At 39.7% G+C, this 19,990-nt stretch overlaps 2 protein-coding genes across 4 annotated transcripts in view; one reads left to right on the forward strand and one right to left on the reverse strand.

Moving 5' to 3' along the window:
• The window catches only part of C3H8orf88 (chromosome 3 C8orf88 homolog), a 34,768-nt gene extending 24,112 nt beyond the window's left edge, over positions 1-10,656 (forward strand). Inside the window, exon 5 of the mRNA XM_027777753.2 lies at positions 10,462-10,656. Within this exon, the coding sequence (XP_027633554.1) occupies positions 10,462-10,470 (9 nt within the window). The 3' untranslated portion in view covers positions 10,471-10,656. The remainder of the gene's footprint in view (positions 1-10,461) is intronic.
• The window catches only part of NECAB1 (N-terminal EF-hand calcium binding protein 1), a 69,136-nt gene that overhangs the window by 5,092 nt on the left and 44,054 nt on the right, over positions 1-19,990 (reverse strand). For 2 of the 3 annotated variants that reach the window (XM_027777752.2, XM_055798268.1), the window contains 5 exons: positions 15,857-15,993; positions 13,284-13,396; positions 10,182-10,258; positions 3,304-3,357; positions 1,563-1,675 (listed from right to left, as the gene is read on the reverse strand). In XM_027777752.2, coding sequence (XP_027633553.1) covers positions 1,563-1,675; positions 3,304-3,357; positions 10,182-10,258; positions 13,284-13,396; positions 15,857-15,993 — 494 coding nt within the window. The remainder of the gene's footprint in view (positions 1-1,562; positions 1,676-3,303; positions 3,358-10,181; positions 10,259-13,283; positions 13,397-15,856; positions 15,994-19,990) is intronic. The other variant, XM_055798269.1, reaches the window with a different exon arrangement.

Here is a 19,990-nt window from a genome sequence, read left to right on the forward strand (position 1 = left end):
TGGACTGTAAAGCCAGATAGGCTGATGTGTGCAGGCACACTTTTAAAATAATACTTTCGGGTACGATTTACTTGTTCTTATGATATTCAGGTAATGATTTATCATGGGTGAAAAAAGACCCACAGAATATCTACTGATCTTCTACACTGAGTCATCCTGCTTATTATCCTAAGCATAAAAGCTTTACAGCATGTAGGGTACTTATGCATTTGGGTACTTAAATTGGTGTTTAGATGTACATATAGCACAAAAGGTATATATAGGTCTCTCTCAAGTGCCCAAGTGTGAGACTGCTGATCTTACTACTGATGTGCTCGCAAACTGGTCTCAGATTATGTTTCACACTCGAATAAGCAGTAAGTTATATTATTTATTGGTTTTCTCCTGCTGTATGTGAAAGTACATTGTAAAATTGCAGCAATATCAAGAACTGTTGGAAAAAACATCAATGTCATAAACAGCTACAGTAAAAACCAACCGGTAGGTGGCATTACAGACTTACCAAAGCCCTGTAAACTTGGGAACGAGTAATTTTTTCCCATCATTTGTTAAACTCCATTCCGGTGTCATGTAAGCTCTCCCCCCTGACAAGTTTGCAGCCACTAAAGTGTTCTGCCGGATGTTCCGTTTTGGAAGGGGGCTGGGGGAATTCTTTTTGTTTTTTCCAGCTCTTGGCCCACAATAAGATTTTATTTTCCTCATCAGTCTGCCTCTACAAGTGAACCGCTGCTAAAAGGTCACTTTCATCGTCCAGCTTAACTTACTTTTTCTGGTCGGTGTGAACTGATACCATCCTAAATGTGATGATCTCATAGCAGCAAGGCAAATAAATTAGGGATGCAATAGGCAGCCTTTGAATGTATAGAAGTTCCTTGATTGTGTAGCCACTATAAAAATATCTATTTCATAGTGGTCTGTAGTGTGTGTGGTGGTAGCTGTCTCCAATATGTTAAATTAAGAAATTCAGTACAGTGGTGAGTCACTAAAATTTATTCTTAATTCCATTCTAATATTTTATTTAATTCTAAAAGGAGCAAAGGAGAAATAGAACATTTCATTGAAAATTTCCCATTTTATTATGAAAGAAAATTCTGAAATTACAACCTAAAGGGAAGATTCTGAAAGTAGAGAAGTAGCAAACAAGTTGGTAAGTTTCTCACTTGCCAGGTGAGCACAAATGAAGGATGGCAAATGAGTTTTCCCTAGGAGCTTCTGGAAACTGTGAACTGATGACCTGCAGAGCTGAGAAGCCTTGAAGGATTGTTTAGCATCTTTGGGATGGCCTGTATTGTCATTTTGTGGTACTACTTAGAAGGCTGCATGGATACTTTGACATCTCTTTCTGGTTTTCAAAGAATCAGAGAATGGTTTGGGTTGTGAGGGACCTTAAAGACCATCTAGTTCCAACCCCCAAAGCTCTGTCTTGAACACATGCATAACCAGCCAGGAAAAAAGATATTACAGGTTCTCCCTTCATAAATAATTCAGCTCCACTGAACAGTTGTTCAAGAAATCTGACCATGTTCCTTCCTTCAGCCCAATGACAGTTACATTGTACTTACTGCAAGCAGCCACCCTGAGTAGAAGCAGATTCCACATACTGCTTCAGAGCAAGCTGGAATTCCTCAATTTCTTCTTCTATCACAGACATTTGACGTTGAACAATCATTATGTGCTGATAAAAAACATGACCGTTACTACCGCATTATTCTCTGAATTCCTTGTACTTTAAACTCAGAAAAGTCTATCATAAAAAAATAAGAAACACAGTCATCAAAGAAAACCCACAGAAGTTCCTCTGAAGTTTGCAGTCCCTGGTTTAGTGCTCTGGAGTGGAGAAGTGGAAGTGCTCAAGTGTGGCTTTTATGTTAGGCAGGCTGAGGCACAGAATGAAACACCCAGAGTGAGTGCCCACCCTAAGGTGAGAAAGTGAGAGTTGTCTGAAGCCTGTGTGACAGAGTCTTTTCAGAAGAGTGTGGTCAGATGTTCATCTTTGAAATGTTCAATAATAAAGTCAGTGTGTTTCCTTGGACGGATCTGTATGCAAGCAGGTATGAGGTCTGAGGTAAGATTGCACTGGATGCTCCGTTACTTTTATTGAGGTGCTCTCATAGCTTTGACTTTTCAAAGCTCTGACTTAACACCTGAATGAGATGCCTAAGGTAGCCCATGTTAAATGTTGAACAGAGAGGGGTATTTTTCCTCCACCTTTCTGCAAAAAATGAACAATCTTTATAAGCAGGACTATGGAAACACTCAGAAGTACAGAAGATGTATTATCATCAATTATTATGATTAAAAATTAGCTATTTTAAGTAATTTACATATTGATTCATCTATTGAAGCTTGTCAGTTTACTAATGCAGTATTTAAAGTAACACCATGTGCTTCTTTATTAATACAACTTAATCTCTTATACAGGTTTTTGACTTGTTTCTGCCTTGATTATTGATGCTGTTATCTCATGGATTATCCCTCTTGTCATAAGCAGCCTGTCTAGCAATATTGTATAAACTCATCGAAAACAAGAAGAAATCTAATTCAACTCCTGTGATGAAATAAGGAATTTGATGGATCATCTATTTTGTTTATTTTTTCATGTTTATTTGATTTGCATTTTTGCTAGGTGCAAAGCCCCAAATTTAGGAGTGCTATGGTATTTGAAAAACATAGCTTGATCTTGGGACATAAACTTACTTAACAATTTATTTCTGGTTATGATTTTGGTTTTGTAAGTTGTAATATTGATGATTGCTTAGTACTAGATGCGGGACATAAACTTACTTAACAATTTATTTCTGGTTATGATTTTGGTTTTGTAAGTTGTAATATTGATGATTGCTTAGTACTAGATGCTCTCCCATCTTTCCTGATCAGGTTTCCAGTAGCAGTTTGGGAGGAATGCAGGCAGGCAGGAAGGCTGTACAACTGATTTAAAGCATACACACAGCGTTAGATGATCAGGAGCAAGAAGCTACCACCCCATAAACACTTCTGCCAAATTTGGTAAATCTTATGAATGACACCTTTTCCTCCTTATGTGAGTTGAGGTTTTGGCTCATTGTATCCTTAGAAAACAATGCAAAAATTAATATAAAAGTTTTGCCTACACATTCTAAGTTTTATTTTGTTGCCTCTTGCACAATGTATGCTGCTAACTAAAATGGATTCTTATCACTGGAAAAAGTGAGGATGGTGGTTTTTTAACTAATTTTTTTAACAAAAGAGGCCACGTGAGATTGCTGTCTCAATACTTGGCATTCAGAATCAAATGTCAAAATCATTATCTTGAAAAGCACTTACAGATTTTGCATTTTCTTCCAAAACTTCCTCTTCGAATGGCTCAAGCTTTAGGTCCTTTGAGGCAGTTGAAAAGAAAATAGAAATATAAGAGGCAATACTACAGCTCTTACCTCTTAAAAGAACTATTCCTATAGCTAGATTCCATTTTATCTCCAGAAGTTGTGATTAAATCCCTTCTTTATTAGCTATGTCAAACACAAGCATTGTTTGCAAAATCTTGTATGCTTCAGTGGGTTAAATCCAACCCAGGCTGTTAGATAAAGTTTGATTTAGAATGCTGAGCAGCGTTTTCATTTCTAACACATCTGCTTGTTCTAAAGTGTATATTGGACTTAATTGAGAAAAGACAGATACTTTCTCAAATTGTCACATGGACTATGGACATAAGCAAGAATGGTAATTTGAAATGAACTGTCAGCTACTATTCTGCAATCATAAAACGATGCAGAAGAAACTTCTCTACAGGGGGCGTCGTGTGAGTGGGTATGGTTGCAAGAGTTTTCTAGCATTGCAAAAGATGTGCATCATGCTCTGAGTCAGGTTTCTCAGCTGTTGCACTTTCTTCTGAGGACAGGCTGGGCAGCAGCAAACAGAGGCATCTGTGAGGCAGCAGTATGCTTGTTTGGCACACAGTCTGGATGCGCACTTCGTGAATCAGTGATTCATGCAAGTGCCATCTAGTAATGCACAAGAAACTATCCTTTACATGCTAGGCACATGCAGTACCTTCTAACCCACTGCCATATGGACGTTCTGAAAAATGTCTGTATATTCTGAAAAATACCCATGTGCCTGAAAAAAGGCAGACTGATTCGCAATAAGCAGCTGGAGCAAAATGCACCCTTTGTTAGTGGTGCTTCACTTCTTACTGCATGCAACTCTTGTGTAACAAAGATAAAACATTTTCTTCTGCTTCCAGCTGGGTGAGGATTGATTAACCTCAGGTAGCAGCACAAATACTGTACTTGCTGAAAAGCCAACACAGAGGTGTGCAGGTAGAATTCAAATGAAGGAGGGGACCTCCACCAGCGGCAAGGGGCACAGAAAGGCAGGAGGGAAGCAGCAGTCACACAGTAATGACTGTGTCGCTGTACCTCTCCTGCTGAATGTGCATAGAAAGGCATGAATGTGTGTGTGGAGGGAAAAATGCCCAGCTTTAATAGCTCATTGGTCAGTGCAGGCACTGCAGATAAAAACCCTGAGGGAAAACGTGTGTTCCTGCGATTCTTCTATACTTTCAGTGTAATTTTTTTCTAGGGAAATGAATGGAAAAAAAGAGGAAAGGAATGACTCATGTTGTACTGCAAACTTTCTCTTAAGGTAGCAAGAAAAAAATTCTATTTTCCCCAGTATATATAAATTTAGAACTTGAGAGGAAAAAAAAAAGGATGACTTGGGAGACTGATTTATGGCTAAATTCACCTTTGACAGAAGGTGGCAGACAAGTTAGACAACACTAAATCAACCCTTCAGCGGGTAGTTTTCCAGTAGGAACCACTGGTGGATAACTTGTTGGCCTCCTCCAGAAGTTAAAAATAATCTACAGTAGTTCTTCAGCAATGTTATGTTATTAGACAGGGCATGACTACACAGATGTCGTAAATCTACACAGCCAGCCTGCTATGACCTTGGAGCATGTGACCACTAGCACATAGTTCTTATCAGTGCAGAAAGAGTCTTGTGCATCGGCTGACTCAACGTTGAGCATGAGTGAAGTCCCCAGTGTGGAGAACAGAGGTCCTGCCATCCTGCCAGACAGTTATCGTGAAGCCTGGCAATAACAACCGATGCAGCTCAGAGCTGGGGCTTTAAAATGCCTCTGCAGTCCTGCCTCACTGCAGCTGAGAGTGGTAGCTTCTGAACTTGCCTTTTGGCATGACTGCTTGATCCTTTCTATTCTGTTTCAGGGCAAAGTCAAAAAGAGGAGTTTTAGTAGCTGCCGAAAGACGGCTGATATTTAACAGCTCTTACAGTTAGGCCTGGCCATGAGATAACAAAGTTAAGCAGATGCAAAGATAGGCAAAGGTGGATATAGGCTGTCTACTGGCAAAACTAGGTTTATCTAATTGCTATGTTTTATTAATCAAGTTTTACATCAATAAGGAGATAATTACAGGTCTGTGTCCTGCCACTGTTTCCCTTTGGCACAGCTCTTTTTCACACTGAGGTTCTCCATCTCTCTGTAGCAGATTTGATCATTTTATAAATCCCTGCTGTAAGTTTTATTTACTACAAAATGGTTGGCTACTCTCTGTAACGTTTGTGTTGCATTATTGCTGCATGCCAGGTTCCTTCTTTCAGTAACATTCTTTTAAATATTGTTTCCTTGAACTCCTTTTGGCATCAGTCCATGTCAGGAGGCAACTGTGGCAGGGCAGAGAGCTGCTGTTTCCAGAGCAGAGCTGGGAATAAAGCTGGACCAAAGAGGACAGTTACATTTCTTGATGGACTTTGACATTTCAAAATCCTATTTATATCTATTTGGAAAAAATCAAGTTGCTACTAAAATGTCATTAATGTGGCAACTGCTGTTTAATTGCTTTTCTTATGCAGAAATGACCTCTGGGAGGAAGCTGTTGTGTGCAGGCAGATGGGGTATACCCTGGCCAGAGGCTTAATGGACAGAGCAGACCATAAGGAACTGCTGAGCATAGGAAGGAGCAGAGAAGCTGACAGAAGTTACAGACAGTGCCACAAGAAATGGCCGAATTTCACAGCTGGTTAAGGAGAAGTGATGAAAGAGACAATCAGACCTCAGGGATAACCAAAGGGAGTACTGAGCTTCTTTTGGAGAACAGTCTTGAAGGCCAGCAGTGCTGCAACTAATTGGTAATAAGGCTGAGATAACAGAAATACCAAATTTTGGTTCCAAACTGGGGCCAAAGGGGAAAAGTAATTAAGGGTCGTTTGTTCATTTGGGAGGGAGCAATGGCAAAGAAAGGTCAGTATGCTTGTCATGCTCAGCCCTGTGCTGGGTCACCACCATTTATTCTGTTTTCTTGTTAAATCCCTTACATATTTTCTGTGTGTATAATTTGCTGCTGAACTCAAGTTAAACTAGTGGGCAAGTAGGAGGGGATGCTTGTCTTCCGGGGCCCAAGGTCTAAGACAGAGCCTGGGTAAGGGACATGAGTCCTGCCACAAATACTAGGTAGACCTAAAGCCCATGATAATATTCACAGGGAAGCATCCATCCTCGTCAGCTGGAAAGAAGGAATAGTGTCGGGGCTCTTGCTGTATTGAATGATTATACTGAACTCTGAAGCAAGTGGAAAAATACTGAAGAAATAAGACGAGGTTACGGCCAGAACAGTGGGATGAAGAAAAAGGAGCAAATTGCAGATGTTTGCTCAAAACCAAGGCCAACGGGACGTGATAAGAGGAGCTGGGAAACCGCAGAAAGGAGCCTACATGCCAGAACAAGCAGAAACAGAAATCTTCCCAGTAAACAATTGTTAACCAATCATATTATTATACGCTTGTAAAATAGCCAACCACATTATTGCACGCTTATAGAATGCCTTATAAAAGTCTACCTGGTTTGTACAATAAATGGATCAGATCTTGAACTCTGTGAGTATTTGAATCTGACTCCCGCTCGCCCGAAATGCCCGCAGCATCTGGTGACCCCGACGTGATCCGATGAGGGTCGACAGGATCGGTTAAAAGGTCAGGAGGATTCATTAAGGATCGTGTTACGAGCTGCGGAGCCGGCGAGGATCCTGCTGCCAGCGGAGAGAGAGCTGGGCGCCCGAAGAAAGGCGGAACGTGCACGGCTGACCGGTGAGTCAGGAAATTTAAGCAGGATGGGAATCACTGCATCAGTGGTGGAAAAAGCAACCGTAGACAGTTTGATGAAACTGGCAGAAAAAACTGAAACGCCAGTCTCACGGCAGGCAGTAGTTGATCTGCTATGTTGGAGTCGCCGCCGTGGTTACCTTGCTTCTACGCAAGATGTATATAATAATGAAACATGGAAGAAAGTAGGAGAGGACTTACGGGAATCTGTGCAAGTTGGGACTAAGGGGGTAAAGACTTTGGCTCGCACGTATCGAGCTGTACGGGGTATGGTCGCGCAATTACCACCCTGGTGTCCTGAAAAGGAACAAGCGGCGAGCGGCGGCGTGCGGCCCGGCAGGCCCCGTCCCGGCCGCGGTTTCTCTCCAAGGCGGCACCCCCCCCCTCCGATCGGCGCCATGGCGATGCAAGCGGCCAAGCGAGCTAACATCTGGCTGCCCCCAGAGGTCAATCGGATCCTTTATATTCGGAACCTGCCGTATGAAATCACAGCGGAGGAAATGTATGATATATTTGGGAAATACGGACCTATTCGACAAATCAGAGTTGGAAACTCTCCTGAAACTAGAGGAACAGCTTAAGCTTTTCAAGGAAAAATACGGACTTGATTCCAACCCCCCCCCCCCCCCCCAAAAAAAAAAAAAAAAAAAAAAAAAAAAAAAAAAGAGAGAGAAAAAAAAAAAAAAGAAAGAAAAAAAAAGAAAGGGAAAAAAAAAGGAAAAAAAAAAAAAAGAAAAAAGAAAAAAAAAAGAAAAAAAAAAAAGAAAGAAAAAAAAAAAGAAAGAAAAAAAAAAGAATAAAAAAAAAAAGAAAGAAAAAAAAAAAGAAAAAAAAAAGAAAAAAGAAAAAAGAAAAAAGAAAAAAAAAAAGAAAGAAAAAAAAAGGAAAAAAAAAAGAGAGAGAAAAAAAAAAAAGAAAGAAAAAAAAAAGAAAGAAAAAAAAAGGAAAAAAAAAAAAAAAGAAAAAAGAAAAAAAAAAAGAAAAAAAAAAAGAAAAAAAAAAGAAAAAAAAAAGAAAAAAGAAAAAAAAGAAAAAAGAAAAAAAAAAGAAAGAAAAAAAAAGAAAAAAAAAAAGGAAAAAAAAAAGAAAAAAAAAGGAAAAAAAAAAGAAAAAAGAAAAAAAAAAGAAAGAAAAAAAAAAAAAAGGAAAAAAAGGTGCTTCAGATGTCACCTACAAGAAATGCGTTTCTGCTTTGAACTAGCTTTTGAGCCTTTGGGAGTAAACTATACGGCTATAAATCAATCATATTGGGGTTGGTTAGATAAGAAGTATAATGACACGAATTTTGGCTTTAGTGATAACTGTACCTGGTGGAATACTACACTTGTTAAAAATATGTACAGTTGATTTACCGTTTAAATGTATCAATTTATTTACCTCAACAAGAATTGAGGGTGGTTGAGGGATTTATTGAAACAAGGTCTGTCTATATTGTTGTTTGTTATTCTTTTGTTACTTTTAGTGCCTTGCCTTTTACAATGTTTTCAGAGCTGTGTGGAACGCAGTATTAATGCTGTATTTAAAAAGAAAGGGGGAGGTGTCGGGGCTCTTGCTGTATTGAATGATTATACTGAACTCTGAAGCAAGTGGAAAAATACTGAAGAAATAAGACGAGGTTACGGCCAGAACAGTGGGATGAAGAAAAAGGAGCAAATTGCAGATGTTTGCTCAAAACCAAGGCCAACGGGACGTGATAAGAGGAGCTGGGAAACCGCAGAAAGGAGCCTACATGCCAGAACAAGCAGAAACAGAAATCTTCCCAGTAAACAATTGTTAACCAATCATATTATTATACGCTTGTAAAATAGCCAACCACATTATTGCACGCTTATAGAATGCCTTATAAAAGTCTACCTGGTTTGTACAATAAATGGATCAGATCTTGAACTCTGTGAGTATTTGAATCTGACTCCCGCTCGCCCGAAATGCCCGCAGCAGAATAGGATCAGGTTGTTGTATGTTCATGGTTCTGCAAGTCCTGCCTGTCTGTTTGCAGGTGCTGGTGAAAGCACTTGTGCTGGTGTGTGTGGGCCCATGTCCTTGCAGTATGTGCACAGCCTCAATACTGGTGAGCAGTGACCTGCAGGGAGGAGCAGCATCAGCCGCACTGGGACTGGAGCAACTCCTGGGTCCGAGAGCACTTCAGCCTAAAACCTCACCACTAGTGGACCAGGAGGAAGAAATATCCTGGGTCCCAAAGTCCACTGAATTCAGCCACTGCCTCAGCACCTCTCTGAAATTGTTTGTCTGTCCTTCAATAGGGACACTTTATGTAGAGAGCAACAAAGGAATTTATAACCTTACTTTTTCCTCTGCTATTCTTAAAAAAAAAAAAAAATAAGATAAATCAGACACAGACATAAACCAATTTTTAAAACCTAGGGTAGCAATCAATCTGATTGAAAAAAAAAATATATATTTTCTGTACAGACAGATGTTACTCAGGTTTTTACAAGCCCTGAGAAACCTTGGTATCATTGGATCAGATGAGTCATTGGTCGGACTCCCGGAGGGCTCTGCTTTGGCGTGGGAACTGCAGGCGGTCTCAGGGCTCTGGGAGCTGGTGCAGCTGGCTCCCAGGCAGGATGGTGGGGTTTGCATCAGCTTTTGGTTGAACTGTACTTATTAGGAAAATGTTTTAACCTTTATACATTAGTATTTCCTGATGGCAAAGGAGAAAACAAGACTTTCGGTCAAGCTTTAGTGGGAAAGTTTGGAGGAGAGAAAAAAATTAGATCCTAAAAAGGGAGGCTTGTCCCATGCTTCCCAAAACAAGCATAACTAAATACCGTAACATCCTTCAGTAATTGAGTAATGTGACTTTTCAGATCTTTATGAAAAGTTGGATCTGTGGTGATGGGAAGGGGAAAGGGAAGTGTGGAAAAAACATGATGCTCATGAAATAGGAAAGAAGGTGGAAGGAAACTGTAGGCATTTAATGAGTGTTAGCTGTCTTAGGTGATGCTGAAGTTTCACTCATTACTGTTTGGAAAGACTGTGACTGGACATTGAAAGCATTTGTGATTTAAGGATTGCTTTACTGAAAGTGAGAGAACAAACAGGTGAAAAGATATGCACACCTTCTTTTCCAGCCTGTCAATCAGCTTTTGAAGTCTGTTTATCTGGGTCATCCACTGGCTATCTTCCTCAATCCAACCTTTGGAAAATATAAATAATGAACGTTTATGCAATGTTACTAAATACTGGAAAATGGTGTATTCATTTGTTTTATAAAAATTTTAGCTTAGCTTGTCGTTTATTTTGCTTCTTGAAGATTGTGCTGCAACTAGTTCAATGTTCATTTAGGTGTAACTAAAGGAAAGCTTGATTCTGACTATGATTTTTTTCTTTCCTTTTAAGATTCAATAGAAACCCAATACAGAATGAAAACCACATTCTAGATTAATGCCAGTACTTTTGAAATCATGCTGATACCTGAAGAAAGGAATGCTTTCCTGTGCAGATGGAACTGTCTCATAACCTGAGCACCTTCTGCTCAAAATGCAGAATCATCTTGGGGGCAGGTATGTTAAAGCTTTCCGTGTCTTAGTATTTTTCTTAGTTTGCCCTTTCTTTATCTTCTTTATGTGAACATTTCTATAAGTCAGCTGTTGTACTGCATAGCAAGCCTGTCTTTCAAATTCCTTTCAAATGCATCCCATGGAGGGACCACGTACTGTGTCTTGTCTGCAGTTCCTCTTTCCTCCGAGAGCAAGGTGAAAGAAAGGCAGCCAAGACTGTCTTAAAATCTCCTGGCATGGCCAATACAGCTTAAGTGATAGGATCTTACTTCCTCCTGCAGAGGCAGCAGACCTGCTGTAGGGCCCTGGCTGCAAGGACATTGCTCTGGTCAGCCTGCTGCTGTTCTTTGGGCCCTGACAGGATGCTTCCAGCAGGATTCCAGGGTTATTGAAAGGTTGAGTATGTATGTTCCTTCCCAATAAAAAAAATACATTCTTATGAACAGCAGAAAAGAATTGGATGTATACGCACAGCTAAATGATCTAGGTTTCTGGCATGGCATGTTGAGAAATCCCAATATTGAGGGATTCCTGAAGGAGTCTCCTAGCATAATCATAGAATGTCTCATATGCATTGGGAATAAGGGGCCTTCTCTTCCTCCAGAAAAGGTTCATTTAGCTGCAACAACTGTTTTTATACTTGCACTGTGAGGGGTTTTCAGCTTTTTTACAGTCATCTGCAATATGCTGTTTTAGGGGGTTTTATGTGTTCCTCCACTAATTACAGATATAATCTTGCAGTAAACTCTATAGCTGATTTAATAGCAATAACTGGATGTCCCTTGCAGCTAAAGATCCTTCTTTACCTTTCCAACAGAACAGTGTTATTAGGTGCTTGATGAATTGCCGCAATATGATTATTAGGATTGATTCTTCCTACACTAGGTTTTTCTAGAATAAGATTTTCATTTTGAGATGTGTAATTTCTGCCTGTGGTGACTGCAAAATTTTGACCAACTCAAGACTGATTATGTTTCATCATAATACCCTTCCTACGTTTACTTTTCTCCCAAGCTATGCAATCCAGCAGCAGAGGAAAGACTAAAGACACTGTGTCTCATCTCCCTGTATGGATAGGACATGCCCCTTTTCAGAAGACTTCTAGCTCTCTCCATCTCTACTGCAGTCATATTCATGACTGTATAATGACTTGATGTCATATAGCAAAGGTGAAGCTAGAAAATGTTCTACAAAGGCACAAGCATTTCTGAGCCTCTCTGAAGTCTCCTGAAAATTTTGCTTTTCTAAACTCTCAAGAAAATTGTCTATCAATCAGATGGAAAGGACAGTACTCAAGGAAACGAGTACGTACATTATGAGAGTAGTTCCTGGCATCACCCACAGTGTGAATGTAAGTAAGTAACTGCTCTATGGAGAGAGGAAGAAACTGAAGATTTTTCAACACATGCTTTTGATATATGTGTTCATTAATCTGCTCATTTTCCAGCTGAGAGTTCTTGTGACACTTGGACTATGTTGTCACCAAAGAAATCCTAATGCTGGGGATGTACCACAGGTGTCATATGCAGAGGAGGAAGAGTGCGGCTTTACCTGAACAAGTACAAAGGCTAAGGAAACGCGGGCTTGAGTGCTGGGTGTGTATACACACCTACAGTGTCACTGTGCATGTGGGTAGCAGGCAGTAAGGAGGAAGACCATGTGCCGAGAAACACAAATCTTGTCTAGGTAAGTAAGCAGCTCTTAGAATAGCGGTGGAAGAAGATGTTCACTCTTTAGAATTACTTTAATACAATAAATGGATTTGGTACTACTCGCCCATGACTGGGTTCCTTCTGAACTCTGTGCATTAGGAGCGCAGCAACAAGGCTGTGTGACCTTGTTATGAACACTGGCAACTCACAGCAAGGGATAAGGCATTATCCTGCATCATTGCATTGAATGAACGGCATCATCTGGTGAGTCAACAAGTCATGAATGTGTGTGACAGAAGGGTCTTCAAAACAGGGTTAAAAAAGAAGAGCTAAGCACATGGCTGCAAGCAGTGAGATCTGCATGGCTGGTCAAGAAGTGAGATTGACTCATCATGTACTTTGGTGCTTTGGTCATCTTCATGCCTTGGTTCTGGGAGACATCACTAAGCCTGGAGATGTCTTCATTGCGGCCTCATGCTTAATTTTGCTGCCTCAGAGAATCCTATTTACCAAAGTACCCTCTCATGTTTTCCAAAGCAGAAATGCTGTTTCAACTTTTTTTTTGTATCATCTTAAATATTTTTTTCTTTCAGGTTTTATATTTTCCCTCTCTGTTTCTTGTTTATTCCCCTCAGCTGGGCTGTAGGTCATGACAGAGAACTTGGTTCTGTAAAAGTTATAGCCTTCACCTTTTCATGCTTACCTGCAGACTACAAATACTACCTAAGAAATGCTGAATCAACACAGAGCCCCAAGACAATATCACAGCTTGGCCCATAATTATGTATGTATTTTTTATCAGTTCATATCTATGGGTACATGTTTATTTTCCTTATAGTGTGAGATAATAACTTCTATATTAAATTGAAGATTGATTGCTGTCAGTAAAGTATCTGAGTTAGTTACCATGTCTAAATTAAATTTTTGAGAGGAAGATACATGTATTTTTTTCTGTATGTGTGTATGTATGCATGTATTTTAAATACCTTTAAAATGTGAAATACCATACCTGTGCTAAAATGAGGGCTATTTGGCGACAAGCTGTTGTTCCTCTGAAGCCTTCGAGCTGAGCGTTTTCCCGGCCATTGAATTGAGAGCACTTCTGGTTTTGTTGGATCTTGTCTGCAGAGAAACACAGGAGACTTCATAAGGTAAAACATGGGAGGGAGCTCTCCTCTCTGTTCTTAAAAAATGTTCTTCAGTGTTCCCTTTTGAATTAAAAAAGGAGAAATACCTATAGAGACCACTGAATTCTTTTCCACATTTTCACTATTACTAATTAGTTGCGTTTAGGTTGCTAGTTAGTAGAGAAGTAAAAAAAAAAAAATAAATAGGAGGGTTAAACTGGTGTAAATGTATCTTTTAGGGAGACAAAGCTCGAGGTCAGTGTCTGTCTGTGATGTGGTTCAGACCTGACCTAAGGAACCATTCACACCGTTTCTTTATTCACAGGAGTTTCGTAGCACCTCTGCAGAGGAACTGGAGTCACAAGAACAGCTAGAAGTGAGATATGAACCTTAAACATTGGCCCCTTCAGCTTAAAGATTGAAAAGATAAACAGCAACATACATATGTTAATAAAGAAGGAAAACTGATGAGAATTAGTTAATATTGAATGGCAGGCAGGTATGTTTCTGGGACTAGTATTGAAACACAGCAGATACAGAAATGACGAATTTGTACTATGATGACAGTCATTGAAGCTTGATAGTTTGTGTGAGGACCGAAGGCTGTCTCTATATGGTTCTCCTTCATCATCCAGCTGGAGAGCAGTGAAGGACCAGGACTATGGTTACTTTTAAACAGTTAGTTCTATGAGTGGTTGCAAAGAATATTAGACAGTAGCCTAAACAGTTCGGTAAATAATTCCCAGGTCACTGCTTTGGAAAGCTATCAGGTCTCTTGAAGCACAGAATGAAGGGTCACCAAAAGCTCAAACAATATGTTAAGGGGATGTTTTAAGATGGTATTTTCTGCAGCATAAGATCCCTTCACAGTAAGCCAAATCATGGCAGTTCCCCACTGTGAGCACTCTTAAATTACTTTAGGAGTGTCTTGATGGTATTTTGATTCGGACAGTTTGCCCCTGAGTTGTTAAACATAACTGAAGATGATTTTACATAGGAACTGGGGCATCTGCACTAGGAACTATTTTCTCAAAAATAGCTGTAGTTAAAGTACTAAGTTTGCTTGGCTTTTCCATTGCTACCTCAAAAAATGGGGAAGATGGTATTTGGCATAACAGCGTCACAACTCTCTCTCATTTTCTTAGCCATAAACCAGATTCCCATCCAAGAGGATACTTCTGGACAACTGTACTGATATCACCAGAGAAGGAAGTCTCCACAATACCCTACCAGTCAACGCAGACGGGAAAGCTGGCAGCAAAAGGGATGTTCATATTACCCCATTCTATACACCCAACCATGTAGTCTGAGGCATTCAGATGGTCTTTCAAGATTGCATTTCTAGAGTCTGTCCTAAAAGGCAAGTCAGAGAAGAAGTCAGTGATTACTCCAGAGCACGTAAGAGCATCTAAGTTAGGCTCCAGCTCTGAACAGGCCATTCAGTACTTCTTTCTCTCCGATCAGTTGTCTGGTGAGCCTGGAAAGACGTAGGCATGAATGAAGGTAGGGGTGTGCGGGTGTGTGTATAAATAAATAATAGATAGATAGATAGATACTGTGCACACTCAGTGCACACTCAGCCTTTCAAAACCTGCTTGATTCCTGTGGTCAAGCTGCTGGCGCAAACCCCCAGTGTATTATTCATGAACTTCAGAGAGCTCAAAACCAACAGCAAAACAAACAAGAAAATAACATTTCCAAAAGAAAGAATGAAAAAGCAATGCATTTTAAAACATATGAAATGTTAAGATCTTATTTGTTCATGAAACACTAGAGTTTGTATTTCACTTTCCCCATCATCTTTAACGATACCATACTAAGGAAAACAAATCCATAAAGCCAAGTACCTTTCAAAAATGTTTTGATCCTTGATCCTACAAACCCTCACCTATGACATCATGGTATTAAATTCAGCTAAACCCTTGATGGATATAAGTTACCCAGGTGACTGAGAGTGGATAGAGTTAGATGTTAGCCAAGATTATGACCCTGTGTTCTAGGAAGAAGCTGTAACAAGCAAGAGCCTGAGTATTTCTCCTCTTAACATTCAGACAGTTGTGCAACCAGAAATGAAAAAAAAAAAAAAAATAAAGCTGGAAGAAATAGACAAGGAGACAGTCAGTCATCTTAGTAATTTCAGAGCTCTTCACATTGCAGTGGTCTGGGTTTTGCATTTGATATTAGTCAATGGATTTAAAAAGAAGTCAAAGGAGCAAAGCCTAGGATGTGACAAAAAGGTCCTTCTACATGCAGTGACCACAGGATCAGATTGGAACCTGTCTGTATTCAATTTCAGGAAAACTGTTAGTAAGTTCCTATATGGAACAAAAAGTGTATCCTTGTTTCTGCTGTTACTCCCTACAACAGGTTGCTGAGTGAAATGTAGAATGGCCTTGGAGGTTCACAGTGACCTGACTCTTCACCCCCTTCACTGCAGCTGGACAGGTTTTCTCACCTCTCCTGCCGAGACTGCTCCTCCGTGGTTTCCATGGCACACTCCAGGGAGTTCTGGAGGGACTGAAGCTGGTTCAGTGTTTCCTTCAAAAGAAAGCGAGTCACAAACTGCTCCAAATTAGAAGCTTCCTGATAGCCCTGAAAATCACGAGGGGAAAAAAAAACAACCAAACACCAAAAAACAAACGGTAAGGATTTGCCTACTAAGTTAGAAATATGCCAGGAGAGATTTAGACTTAATTCAGAAAGGAAGCAGTTTGGATGTTCTCATGTTTATACATGCAAACTGAGTAAGCAACCTTCATGTTTCTGGACAAAAAGTCCTCTGAATTTCCAGGTGTAGACACTGATCCCACCCAAGCTGAGAGAGGCCCAGGTACACAGTGGCACAGCATAGATTCTACTCAAAAAAACATCTTTTTCTTAGATTTCTTAACTCCAGTTGATGGCAGTACCACATTACTTCTTAAGTGTGGAAAAGCCAGCGCGTATTGACAAATGCAGAAATCAATTTAAAGTTTTTATTCCCATCCACTCTTGTGAAAAGACGTCTGCCCTGTCTCTTGACGGTGATTACGGGAACAGCCTTTGAGCAGAGCACGTGCTTAGTGATACTCCCCCTGGAAAACTCCACCAGCAGTTTGACTGACGGACTGCCTGTGCCACAGAGACTGCCTCCTGAATTTTACAGTCTTTGACTGATGCTTGTTCCTTTAACTTGTTTAATTATTTTTGAAACCATGTATCTGTATATTTCACAATTACATGAAATGCATGTCTAAATGTTCTTTGAGTTGGAGCTTGGTTATTACAAAAGTTTGCACCTATATTTAGCAGTCTGTAATGGTTCTTTGTGTAACAACATTTCCAATATATTTTATGTGTTCGAAAATATTTATGCCTATTTTGTGTAGATAATTTCAGAAAAATTCTTATACCTGCTCTCTCCCTGGCCCAATGATTCATATTTCCATGGATCGAGTCAACTTGTAACTTTTCTGGCAATCCCAGATCTACAAACCCCAGTGACATGCAGGTAATGCTGTATGAGGGGGGTCACCTACACAATAATATAAACTTCCTCTTTGCTTTTTTCTCGTTAATAAATTTAATAAAGAGGATAGAGCAGACCCCTAGAGCCTCTGCTTACTGTGTATAGCTCCCATCAGGAACAGAGAAGGAAAATGCACTTCCGTCTCAAAGTCTGAATTAATTTGTTGCCTCCTACTTGGATGAAAGTATGCTGGTATCCATTTTTCATATGCTCTAGAGTGTTTATGTGTGCAGAAAACCCACTAAGCTGATCTTGGAAGCCTTTGGGTACCATTCCATCTAAAACGGTTTCATAAAATATGAGGTGCATTGAATAAGATTTCTCTGGTCACTGCATCTGAAGATAGATGGTCTGTTATCTCCAAGCTTTAAAGAAAATTTGTCATTTGAATGGTGTTGCTGCCTCCTCTAGCCGAGAACCCATTTGAGTATTTTTGGCAATGCATATGGGTATTTTTAAGCTCTTCCCTGTTCTTCCCAGTGTGAATTACAGCTGAAATGCCTTTTTGACTTAGAATTCTTGCAAGTATGTGTTTGCAATCAGAACATAAATATGGGATGTTTTGAAATCTAAACATAAAATAGAAGATCTAAGATAATAACTTTAAAAGCATTTTGCTCTCTAATAAGAGCAATTTATTCACAATGTATGCATGTTATTGTTAGTTCTTCTTGGAAGACTTCTGCTACAGAAACCTCAGATGTTAAACGACCCATAAATCACCAGAAATTAATTACATAGGAGCTTTATGGTCATCTATATTTACTTCTTCTGTCTTCAGATTAATCAGGTGAGAGCCACTCTCTGACAAATAATTTCTTATTTACACATTTTTAAAATAGGTACTCATGGGAGGTTGGCTGTCTACCTTTTGAGTAGCTCACCTTTTGAGAGACTCACATCAGTCCTATAAATAACATTTATGGCAACCTTTATGATTACTAAATCTTAGTATGCAATAGGAAAGCTGGTTTTTTTCCTTCTAAATTGTCTCCATTGTAACTGATTTGAAACTTTGGTGCACCTAAAAAGATCAATTAATTTCCAAAAATTTTGATTCTCTGTGGCATGTTAGAACAATGTGTGTGAATCTGTGTAGCATGGGCAGCTAAGTAAAACCCTGGAGTAGAAATCCAGGTTATATTTTAATTTTTCAGCTTTTGCCAGTGGTCTTGGAAGTAAGTGAACAAAACGGTACAGAACTGACCATTTCTTGTAAGTTTTTGAATACCAAAGCAACCTCACAAGAGGAAAATAATCAAAGTGTTTTAAAATTCTGGGCATCCAAAAAGTTAATGCTATAGATACCTCCATATAGCTTCCTGCTCATAATCATGGTAAATCTGATACTGGCATGCTGAATTACAACTTAAACAGTACATCAATGCTGTTTCATTTTGCAAACCGTTCAGGTGGGTCCTTGCTAATGGGGGGTATCATATAAACGTTAGCTGTGTAATACTTGCTACTGTCTGAGGCTTGCTGCTTTTTGGCTTCTTCAGAAATGCTTTCCTGCATCTGAAAGTTATTGAGGTGGGGTTTTTTTTCATCAGAGCTACTTCAGGTTTGTGCACTGCACCAGGATTTAGTCTTTTTCTCTTCCCGCCCTGTTCTCCCATAAGTTCTACATTTAAAGGCTTCCCTGTGGAACAGGTCCTTGTGATCTTTAAATATGGCTTGGAGTTACCTTATCAGGTACACAGAGCTTTTTTGTAATGATGGGCTAGGCAGGCAGCATGCTAACAATCTGTGGGAGTCTGGAATTATCAAAGATTTTTTCCTTATGTATATTTTACCCAAATGTTGGTGTTTACAACTCTTCTATGCAGAATTACTTAACCTTCTTAATGCAGCCAGCTGGGCAAATGACTACTCAGTATTTTTCTTTTAGTAATGGCTCTGAGGCCAGCAGTCCTGAGCTTACAGCAATGTTGGGCAACTTTGACTCCTGCCCACTGAAAGATAACTACTCCTACCAGTCCTTCTAAAATTATTCAAAGATCCTAGAGGAAGGTATTCAACATATACAATTGTCAGCATTATTATAATTTAAGTTATGGAGGAAAAAAGATTGTCTGTTACAATTCAACTTAAACCTCAACTCCATCTCTCAGCAATGAGGAATTACAGCCATGCTTTGTTATTGTTTCACCACGCTACTTCCTACAGAAAAGTGCCTTCATTTGCATTTTACTAAAGGCACACTGGTACAAGATCACACTAGAAGAAAGAAAATGTTAATTATGAATTAAAAAAAGTATATAAATTTATTAAATATATACTATGGTAGAATCAGCTTAACTGGCATGCCTAGCATTTGTATTGTCAGTATACTGACACCAATTAATAATGACACCCGCTGATAGCATCTGTGTGTAAACTAGAAAAATGGTCCGTTTCTTTAATTTCATTAGCTGTAAATTACCATTCATTAGCATATACATTATACTGCACAGCAGTTTGGGCAGTCCAGATGAAGTAAGTCTGTGTTAACATATTACGTTTGTTAGTTTTACTGAGTGTGAGTGAACGAGGGTAATTTTCCACATCTTCCTCATCAAGAGATGACTGTGACCTTTGTGAGCAGCTAAGATAGGAGTTTCCATTAATGCAACTGAAAATACACAATTAGCAATTTCCCTGCAGAAAAGGTCACCATGGCCTTTAAAACTGGCTTACGGCTATCTTAAAAGCTGCAGAAGAGGTTCTCCTTTTATAAAGGCTGAGGAGGCAGACCTTAGGTACCTCCTAAGGGAATCCACATTTCAGGGCTACCACAGGTTCAGCAACTCTCTTGACCCTCTCGAGCCCTGGGGCCAGCCCTGATGATCTCCCCTGGGGTGACGGGACACCATGCTGATCCACTGAACAGAAAACTAGCTCCTTCAGATGGGGAAGGAGGGAGATACCTGTGTTTGCTTACTTGGGGCAAGCAAACTAATCTTGGTTGGGACAAAAAATAACTCTGAAATCTCTCAGAATGGGTGGAGCTCGGGCAAGAGCTCCACAGACTTAGTGGGAAAGGATGTCTGGCTGTCATCTAGTCCAGCCTCCTGTTTAGAGCAGGGCCAACTTCAAAAC

The sequence above is a fragment of the Falco peregrinus genome, chromosome 3, assembly GCF_023634155.1.
Source record: "Falco peregrinus isolate bFalPer1 chromosome 3, bFalPer1.pri, whole genome shotgun sequence".
NCBI lineage: Eukaryota > Metazoa > Chordata > Aves > Falconiformes > Falconidae > Falco > Falco peregrinus.